The sequence below is a fragment of the Melanaphis sacchari genome, unplaced genomic scaffold (genome assembly GCF_002803265.2).
Source record: "Melanaphis sacchari strain LSU unplaced genomic scaffold, SCAv2.0 Contig19_pilon_pilon, whole genome shotgun sequence".
In the NCBI taxonomy this organism is placed as follows: Eukaryota; Metazoa; Arthropoda; class Insecta; order Hemiptera; family Aphididae; genus Melanaphis; species Melanaphis sacchari.
In genome coordinates this window covers 827,694-838,172 of record NW_020270975.1, presented here as the reverse complement: position 1 = coordinate 838,172, position 10,479 = coordinate 827,694, and the positions used below count along the sequence as shown (strand labels likewise).

Genomic DNA, 10,479 nt, shown 5'->3' with positions numbered 1-10,479 from the left:
GTATAAATTATTATGAAATATATAGTAATAGTTATTAATTAATTTATTGCCTATACAAATGTGTAAAGAACAGTAAAACAGTGTGGAAGTGTGAGTTCATAAGTAATTACTTAATTAATAATATAGTTAAACAATGCATAATATATGGAAAAGCGTAAACAATAATAAAACAGTTATGAGTTAAGACTTAATAATATTGGTTTTGTACATTTTAAGAAAATAGGTACTAAGATAAAGAAGAAGACAGAAGATAGAACCTAATATTGTGGTTTTACTGTACCTAATAAGAAATGATGGCATAATGTTTAATGTTGGTATTTATATAATTTATGGTAAGATAAATAATATTATAAATGATGGAATTGATAATTTTATTTTAATGATGAAGATTGTAAAAGTTTTGAGGGTTAATTTTAAATTTAACACAGAAATTTACAGTTAAATTCAATTTACAATATAAACAAACATGAATGTATTTAAAAGAATAAAAACTAAATTAGCACTAAGTAGGTATTAAAAACCATATCACCAAAAATAACATAGATCATAATGTAAGGATAAACAAAACAAATTTGCTTCGAAGATTTTCAAAATCAAAATTATACAAAATAATTTTCAAAAAATAATTGATGTGTTACGTTTTATTTATATTAAATGTTAAACGTGGGTTACCTCTTATCGTTTTAACGGTAGTTATTACCACCTGCTAATCACATTGAATTTGTTGTGTTTAATTCATTGATTCATTAAAAATCAACTAAAATGTTCGTTGTTGGTCGCCTTCTCGGACAAATACAAAGTGCAAGTGAGATTGAATCAACGCTTGCAGAATAAATATGGGGCGCTATTAACTTAACATAAACTTTTATAATATAGTATTATATTATAAGATTAGTTAAGGTTTAAAAGTGATTAGTTTTCAGAATTTTCTTAAGTTTTAGATAAAATCATAGACTTAGATTTAGATTTCAATGAGAAGCTTTTACTCTTTTAGATAATATGCAATTTTACTGAGTGTCTGTAGGTATGTATTTTGTTATAGCTTATAGGTATTAAAATTGATATCATAATTGTTTTTATTGTTTTTATACTATTTATCGCGTACATAATAGTTATTATTTACAATTTAAAATATTAAGTATTAACCAATATTATTATTATAAATTATTATATTGTTGTATATTTTATTATTTTAATGGAGCAAGCTAAATTTAACGTATGAGAACGTCCACCTACGTACATGTATTTTCTCCTCCTTACAATGATTACAACGTAGGAAATTTATGTGGAAAATATTCTATCTGAATGGTTGAAATCTCAGTGGAGTCCAGTGAGATTATGCCCAGAAGACAAAATATAAGTAAAAGGTATGTAAAAACGTTTATATAACCAGTAGCATAAGATTAATTTCAATTTTTTGAATACGTTATTTATGTATAAAGCATAAATCATAATTAGGGACCGGATTTATATGCAAATGCATATTTGTATTGGGATAAGCTTTTTGAAATCTGATGAAAATTGTCCCCCATTTAGATCACTCTTATTAAAATAACACTAATTTTATTTTGCATATTTCAACGTTTTTACCTATTAAATGCATATTGAATGCATATTTGTAGTTTTAAAATGTATATTATTATTTATAACACATATATTCGTTTTTCGTCGTATTTTCACGTTCACAGCCACATAATATCAATAAAATTGACACCGGTCGTTATTTCCAAAAAATCTATGTGAAAACCGCGAAAATAAAACAGTGAAAACACTAATAGCGAAAAGTAAGAAAACCTATACGTATATACTTACAGATAATCGGAGGAATTTAACGTTTGAACACATTAAGGAACTTCTGATCATCCAATGCAATAAGGTAAAATATGAAATCAATTTTTGTTTCAGTTTTTATTAATGTGAGTTAATACTTTATAGATTGAAGATGCAGAATGTTAAATGGCAACGAAGACGACAAAATACTTTATAAGCTTTTTTTATACTTTTTTAATACCATATTAATTAATAAATATTGTTACATAATTTTACATAATACATATCTTTACATAGGTTTAAACAAAACTTTAAATGCATATTTAAGTACATATTTCATAACATATTACAGCATTATTAGAAGCATATTTTGAGGATTTTTTGTGCATATAAATCCGGTCCCTAATCATAATTATATATACAGGGTAATTCAAAATTTATGTTACAACCATTTTATCATATAAATATTCAAATTAGTGAAAAATATATGGTACAAAAGTTTTTTGATTTTGAAACATCTATTACGATTTCATATTTTTATAATTGTTTACAATATTTTAGGGGGGTTTTGGAGGGTCAACTTAAGAAATTCAAATGGAAACCTATGATTTTTTTGTAAACATAATGTGAAGACATTTTTTAAATAAATTTTAGTTCATGAATAACATTAATTGATGCAAAACTCTATTCTTGAAAGCTATTCAAAATTTTTAGAAATTGCATTTTAAATTATTAACCACACGACGCGCGCTAACAGGTAGCAAAATAAATGGTGTTGTCACATCGCTATCATACGATTCGCATCTCTTTCTCGAACCCGTATCAGAATAAAACTAATAATAATAATAATTCAGTCGTGTTCACGCAGTCGTAGCGTACAGTCCTGTCACTGTGCGTTCCACTGATAAGTAATCTCGGTCTTTAATAATTCTAATCCTAATTAGTGATCTCAAATTTCGTCGACCTCGGGCGGCAATAGCCGTACCGGTCAATCCCCAGCCACAACCAAAATCAAGCACACAGTTACTACAAATCCTGCCTCAACTCATGGATTCAGCACCATGGGGAAAAAGGGTAAAGTATTCAAAAACTCCAATAATCCACTCTCACCTAGTCTTCAATCAATTATCGAAAACCCGCCGTTATTAAATACATCTCAAACTACTTTTAATTTCAATGTCGTAACCGATAATACTAGCATACCCGATTCAAATATCATACTTGATGATAATCAAACAATCGAACACACACCGGTCGTTAGCTTATCTACAGATAAAACGCCGTCGTCTCCAGTTACCAACACTGATATAGATATGCACGCAACCAATTACAATAATAATATTCTACTTCATTCTTTTACACCGGATTATAATGGTCCCATAATTATACTCGCCGAGTGCATCGATCAAAATATAAACATGGGTAATTGGCATCCTATAAGCGCTGCTAAATTCTTCACCAAAAATTTTATTGGTATCTCCAATATTAAACCTGCCGGTTCCAAAAAGATAAAAATTACTTTTAATTCCACCCCTCAATGGCAATAATTGCTTAAATTCTGATATTCCGCGTTCTAACGGGTTTCACGTAAATATTCCCAGCAGCCTCATATACTCGTATGGAATCATTAAACTAGATATTAATATTTCCGAAGAAGAATTTTTCGAGGGTCAACGTTCACCTGTCACAATAGAGGCATTCAAACGCATCTCTATTCAGAAAGATGGAAAAACTATCCAAACTCGCACAGTAGAACTGAAATTCATTGCACCTAAAATACCATCCGTCATTTCTATCTACAATATGATATTCGAAGTTATGCCCAGCATCCGTTCCCCTGTCCAATGCAATCGTTGTTTAAGATTCGGACACACCCAAAAATACTGCCGTAGTGAAGCTAGATGCAGCCACTGCGGTGAAACCAAGCACTCAATAGACTCGTGCCCCTCCACACAAGCCACCGACCCGATATGTCTACACTGCAAACTTCCTCACCTTGCCACTGACCGTTCCTGCCGGGAATGGTTACTTCAAAAGGATATAAAAAAAATCATGGCGACAGAAAACCTATCCTACAAAGACACGTTAATATTTAAGAAAAATAAATGTTACACACCAGCCTTTAAATATTCCGATATTGTAAACTGCCAGCCTCATATCTCTGAAAACATCGAAATCGACACTTCTCTCCAGAATGATCACTTTCCTAGTCTAAACAATTCCCACCATTTCTTCAATAATAAAAAAAAAAAAAAAAAATACATATCTAATCCATCCCAGGTGCACAATAATAAAAAATATTTCTTACCTGTTGATTCCTCTTATACCTCCCCAAACGGGAGCTACTTAATTAATCCCAATGGCCCAATTAAGTCACCCGATGAAAACGATAATGACTTCTCCTGGATTCACACCCTATCCCTCAAATTATCCGAATCTCTTATAAACGCACCTTCACTCTCCTCTCCTTTTTCCCCGTCTTATCTTCAGAACCTAATTGAGTCATCATTAACTTCCCTCCTCGCCGTTCCAAATTTTGTTACAATCGACTAGGTAATGTCCATATTTTCAACGATTCTATAATTCATAATAACTAAATTACCTAAAATTTCAATAATAAACATCTCATTAACAACTACAATATACTGCAATGGAACGTTAGAAGTATTACAGCCCGACTTCCTTCTTTACAGCATTTACTCACCACTCACAAATGTTCCATAGCCATCTTATCGGAAACCTGGCTACTTCCTTCACGTACTTTTAAATTACCAGACTTCAAAACCTTCAGATTCGATCGACCTGATGGTTATGGCGGCGTAGCTATTGCCATTCATAACTCTTTTAAAACTAATCTTATTCTCATTAACGACATTACTAGGGATAGACTCTCCCATCACAATATCGACCTCATCGGAGTAGAGGTTTTAGGATCAGATTCTTCTAATCCTTTAAAATTATGGTCTTGTTATATTCCTAACAATATAAATGTTCCTATCAACCTCTGGCAAACTATTTTCAACCTAGTAACGCGAAACTCTCTACTATGCGGTGACTTCAATGCCTTTCATCCCGCATGGGGATCAAACTCATTTTCACGTCGTGGAAATCATATATACAATATAATTGACTCACTTGGCCTCTGTATCTTAAATGACGGCAGTCCTACCCACATTGGGCGCTTAAATTCTACCGACTCAGCCTTGGATCTCTCCATCTGCTCTTCCGATCTTATTTGGAATCTATCTTGGCATACATTAAGTGACCCTCATGGCAGTGATCACATTCCGATCATAATAAAGTTAAACTCAAGCTCTACCACTAACATTTTTCTCTCCACTACCCATTCTGACCCTAGCCAATATAAACCAATATACTATAATTTCAATAAAGCTGATTGGGCAGCCTACTCTCTCCTAATACAAAATTCATTTTCCGCCCTATCAGATAATATATCCTCAACAATGTCCTATTCATTTTTCACTAATATTATAACTAATTCCGCTAATGCAACAATACCCATCAAAATACCAAATAAAAAAATATTTCCACCCTCCCCTCCATGGTGGAACCCCACCTGCACGAAATTGGTCAACAATAGATCCCTACTTTTCAGAACCTTCAGACGTACCGGCTCTATTACTGATTTCCTTTCATATCAAAACGCTTGCGCCCATACTACTCGAACTCTTAAAAACGCCAAGAGAAATAATTGGAAGCATTTTTGTTCAAACTTAGTACCGTCTAATTCCATACAACACCTCTGGTCTGTTGCCAGGAGATTTAAAAATTGTATAACTCCCCTAACTCGCCCCGACAATGAAGACTGGTTCGAAGTTTTTTGTTCCAAAATTGCTCCCTGTTACGTTCCAACCAAATCCGAATCCCTTCTTCGTTACGATCACGATGTTTCTCCTACTCATATCCTTACTAATAATTTCAGTATGTCCGAATTAAATTATGCTATTTCATCACGTAAATCCACCGCATCCGGTCTCGACAACATCTCACCGGTTATGATAAAACACCTCCCTGCTATTGCATTAGAATCTCTCCTCGCCTTAATGAATAATATTCTTTCAACCCAACAAATTCCGCCCTCATGGTGCTCCTACAAAGTCATACCAATTGCTAAACAAAATTCCAAAACCTCTTTTCGTCCTATAGCACTCTCTTCCTCATTATGCAAGATATTTGAACATATGCTTAAATCTAGGTTAGACTGGTGGTTGGAAAACAATTCAATCCTACCTGATAATCTTTTTTCCTTCAGAAAAGGAAGGGGTACAACCGAGTGCCTCTCTTCTTTCACAGGAAACATATACCACTCCCTTAATAACAAAGAGTTCTTTGTAGCTACCTCCATTGACATACGTGGTGCTTTTGATTCAGTCAACATTGGTACTCTAATTTCATATCTCAAATCATTATATGTTCCTCAACAATTCAATAATATACTGATCGCTTTGTTTAATAAAAGAAACCTCGTTTTCTCCTCGCCTTTTGGATCATACAATTCTCGTTCCACTTTCACTGGACTACCACAGGGTAGTTGTATAAGTCCAATACTTTTCAACATTTATATGAGCATTATCGCTAAGCATCTGACTAGGCTGGGTCATAAGTATCTTATATACGCCGACGATATGGTCATTTTTACCTCCAATAAGTCTATTGATCTTGCTATTACTCTTCAAAATCAAATTCTTAACGACCTAAAAGTTATTCTGGATAAGTTATCATTCGAAGTCGCCCCAGAGAAATGCAAATCCATCATTTTCACCCGACGTAGATATCTAGATCCCCAAAATACATATTTCGACAATAATATTATCCCCTATGTTCCCAATATCACTTATCTAGGTATCATCTTAGACGCCAAACTACGTTGGAAACCACAAATTACTTCTCTCTCAGCTTATGTTTCCCGATGGTCCAACTTCCTCAGGTCGGTAACGAACACCTGGTGGGGTTCCCACCCTTCTAGTTTATTAATGATCTATCGTTCCCTCATACGGTCCAAACTAGATTATGGTTGTTTTCTTTACGGCTCAGCATCTTGCTCAAATTTAAACAAAATAAATAAACTCCAAATCTCCTGTTTCCGAAATATCATGGGTTACCTAAGATCAACCCCCTGCCCAGTTATCGAAGTAGAATCAAACAGTGCTCCCTTTAACATCAGATGCCGATGGCTAGCCAGTAAATTTCTTTTAAAGCAACTTGCTCACTCCAATAATCATATTTTTGACATGTATTACTCACTATTCCTCACTTGGCGTTACGTTCCGAAGTCATTACCAATTCTCTCATTAACAGCTAACTCTCTTTCAAATTTTCATCAATACATTCTAAACTCCACCAAACTCCCTCTTTATGAACAATCATATGAATCTCTACTTTTTTCTCCGCTTGTTCAAACTGAAAATAATTTCTCCTCCCTATCGTCCAACGATCTACAAGCCATATCTGCACCTATGATAAACAAAATATTCACAGAATTCCTCAATACCAACTTTAGTAATCATATAATAGTATATACAGATGGATCTGTCTCACCCCTCTCAGCTGGTTTTTCATTTTATATTCCTGAACTACATATTTCTTTTACAAACAATTTACCCCCTTCTTCGTCTTCCTTCACCGCTGAATGTTATGCCATCATAGAAGCTCTAATTCTTATATCAAAGTTGGCTCCTAATAATTATCTAATAGCTTCCGACTCCTTGTCCTGTCTACTAGCTCTCAAATCCAACCCCTTCAATTCCCTTCCTTCCTCTCTAGCTCTCCGTATAAAACATATTACTCTCACACTTCACCAGTCTCATTATTCCATTCAATTCCTGTGGATCCCTAGTCACATAGGAATTTATGGAAATGAAGTAGCCGATAATCTAGCCAAATCTACGTCTTCTTTAATTTGTCTTTCTCTTACCCAACTCCCTCATACAGACTTTACTCCTACTATACGTCATCACATTAAGCACCTTTGGTCCTCCCAATGGTCAAATCTCCCAGAAAAATTTGCCGCTAGATATAAACATATAGTTCCCATTATCCCACATAAAATCTGGTTCAACAACCTCCATTTATCTAGAGCAACTATCGTCCAATTTAACCGCCTACGCTCAGGTCACACAACCCTGCCTGCTCATGCCTACAAACTTGACTTAAATGATTCCCCATTCTGCACCTTACACATAACTGAAATGCCCTGTGATCTTTCTCACATCCTTTTCGAATGTCCTTCTCTATACTCAAAACGCACTACTTTGTTTAATTCCTTAAAACCCCTTAATATCTCCCCTAATCTATATTCTATTCTCAATTCTAATTCTGTAACTGTCATTAATTTAATAATAACCTTTATTCTAGAGGCTGGCTTTAGAATTTAATTTTTGTAATATTATATTTTGTTTTGTATTCTTTCTCGTTTATTGTATTTGTATCACTTATTAATTGTTGAGCTATAATTGTATTTACAAAAAGCTAATAAAAAAAAAATAAAAAAATAATAATAATAATAATAATTTTTTATTAGTTATCTAATTGATCATAATTATAATTTGTTTGTCGATGTTTAACCCCAAATACTAAATATTTATACAGGAGTGAAAGGGTTGACCTGGGGTACTCCGTGAACCCAGCCATAATAATGTTTCGGATCCCTGTTAAAAAAAAATATACATATACATATAAATAATACTTAAATCCATATTAAGTATTGTAAATTATATTTTCCTTAAAAAAAAACCCAAGTCTTTATTACATTTTTCACTAAACTTAAAATTGACATTAATTAATAAACTAATAATAGTTCTCCTCGTCATATGAAAATTGAAAATTGCAATGGATCAAAACGTATAAAATAAAGAATACATATGTATTTTGATTAATCTTTTATTTTACTGTTACTTTTTGATTGAAATACCATTTATTTATGGTAAAGAAATATGACATCGATAACAATGTTTGATCTTATCGAATATAGCCTACCTAGTACCTACATGTACCCATTTGGAGATAATCTGTACAAAAGCTAACAGCTTTTATTTGATTTTATTAGATTTTATTAGAATTTATTTATATTTTCTAACTTTTTGTTAGTCTTCAAAACTAACAGTTTTTTTATTTAAAATGTTTGCGGCATATGTTTCCAAAAACCCGACTTTTATTGGGTCTGAATTGGAATATTATAAAATGGTAGCAGAAGCCGCCGAGTCGATTGTTAATGAAAATGAGGAATTAAAGCAAGTAAGTAATCTATTATACAGACTCTACACAGTATTAGTAGTATTACAGTTAGATGTAAACGAATAATTTAAGATTTAAATTAATTTAACGTTTTTCATAAAAAATATTTTTTATTACTCTTGAATTAAGTTTTAGTTTTCAGTAGCTTTTTTCTATATAATTAACTAGTTTACTCTATTTCTTTACAAAAAATAGAATATATACATATAAAAAAAAAAAAAATAAATAAAAAATAAATAACAATAAACACTTAAATACACTTGTATTCTTATAACACTTTTTTTAGAAAAATTATGTACTTATTTCCAAATCATCGGTGATTTTAAATGAAAATGAGGCATACGCTATCACATTTTAAATCCAAATAGAAGCAGTTTTAAATAAATTATTATACAAATATCAGTAGAGTAATATGGTCTTTATATTCTTTGGTTTTGGCAATAAATCCAATATTTATTGTCAACTGTAATTTTATGTATGTTGTATCTAGGACTCTTTAAAAGACATGAATATTGAACCTGTAATTAAGAATTCAATAATTCTTATAAATAAAATGGTCAGCGATAAGATGAACCAAATTGAAAATCAAGTTTGTGCTAAATTTGAAAATATAAAACTTGGTCAATCATCTACTGCTAATAAGCCAAAAGTTCAAGAACATGTAAAAATTAAATTATTAAATTATAACTCAATAAACAAAAATGTAAATATGCTTATATGTATAGCGTGTTGAATGGTGGTGTCCGGTTAATTCAACATTTGAAGAAATAATTAAAACAATTAAGCCTGAAACCGAAGACGATATCAAAATAATTCGACGTGCAAAAGCTAGAAATTGGAAAAAGGGTGGTCAGGTAACTAAAATACAAAAATGTATAACACACTAAAAAAAAAATATCAAACAAAATATTGAATGCAATTATATGTGTGGTATATTGTATGAATTTTATTTTAGATTCGATGCTGTACAAATGACAGATTGAAAACTAATACGACATTATACGTTTTACCATCATGTTGGCCAAAAGAAAATGTTGAACTCATAACAGAATGCTTATAAAAGTTAGAATAAATACATGCGTGTACAGGTTAAATACTTATATTCAAAAACTATGTTACAGGACAGTTAAGCGTAGATTCAACATTTTCAATAATGAAGCCAACAACCAAAAAATTTACAAATAGTGACCTTTTTGACGTTTCTGATGAAGATTTGTGTTAATATTATTTATTTAATTTAATAAACACATAAATTATGTATCTTTGGCTGTAGTTAATTATTTTATATTAATAACTAGAGTTCTAATTTGCAATTAGAGATTTTTATTATAAAACAAACCTACAATAATACATTTTTAAAACTTGTCAGTGGAAAAATGGTAGAAAAACAATTAATTGTATTAATAGATTTATTTACAATGTGTGTTGGAAAGTTATTTTATCTTATAAATATAA

The 10,479-nt window shown here is 31.6% G+C and overlaps 3 protein-coding genes across 3 annotated transcripts; all 3 read left to right on the top strand.

Annotated features, from left to right (window-relative positions):
• The first annotated feature begins 3,309 nt into the window (after nucleotides 1-3,309).
• LOC112592911 lies at nucleotides 3,310-4,377 on the top strand. The gene has a single exon (XM_025337072.1). The coding sequence runs from the start codon at nucleotides 3,574-3,576 to the stop codon at nucleotides 4,321-4,323; it is 750 nt and encodes a 249-aa protein (XP_025192857.1). The 5' UTR covers nucleotides 3,310-3,573; the 3' UTR covers nucleotides 4,324-4,377.
• A 1,858-nt stretch (nucleotides 4,378-6,235) lies between these two features.
• Nucleotides 6,236-8,165, top strand: LOC112592921. Its single transcript, XM_025337081.1, has one exon. The coding sequence runs from the start codon at nucleotides 6,354-6,356 to the stop codon at nucleotides 8,163-8,165; it is 1,812 nt and encodes a 603-aa protein (XP_025192866.1). The 5' UTR covers nucleotides 6,236-6,353.
• Nucleotides 8,166-8,907: 742 nt separating this feature from the next.
• LOC112592920 lies at nucleotides 8,908-10,226 on the top strand. Its single transcript, XM_025337080.1, has 5 exons — nucleotides 8,908-9,024; nucleotides 9,515-9,685; nucleotides 9,750-9,878; nucleotides 9,980-10,086; nucleotides 10,146-10,226. Exons 1-4 carry the CDS (start codon nucleotides 8,908-8,910, stop codon nucleotides 10,082-10,084), a joined length of 522 nt encoding a protein of 173 aa, XP_025192865.1. The 3' UTR covers nucleotides 10,085-10,086; nucleotides 10,146-10,226.
• The last annotated feature ends 253 nt before the right edge of the window (nucleotides 10,227-10,479 follow it).

Excerpts from the sequence above, each read along its gene's own strand:
- LOC112592911 (XM_025337072.1), top strand. The coding sequence starts at position 3,574 with ATGATATTCGAAGTTATGCCCAGCATCCGTTCCCCTGTCCAATGCAAT.
- LOC112592920 (XM_025337080.1), top strand. The coding sequence starts at position 8,908 with ATGTTTGCGGCATATGTTTCCAAAAACCCGACTTTTATTGGGTCTGAA. Across the intron at positions 9,025-9,514 it reads AAAATGAGGAATTAAAGCAA|GACTCTTTAAAAGACATGAA; the intron begins GTAAGTAATCTA and ends TGTTGTATCTAG. Across the intron at positions 9,686-9,749 it reads AGCCAAAAGTTCAAGAACAT|CGTGTTGAATGGTGGTGTCC; the intron begins GTAAAAATTAAA and ends TTATATGTATAG.
- LOC112592921 (XM_025337081.1), top strand. The coding sequence starts at position 6,354 with ATGAGCATTATCGCTAAGCATCTGACTAGGCTGGGTCATAAGTATCTT.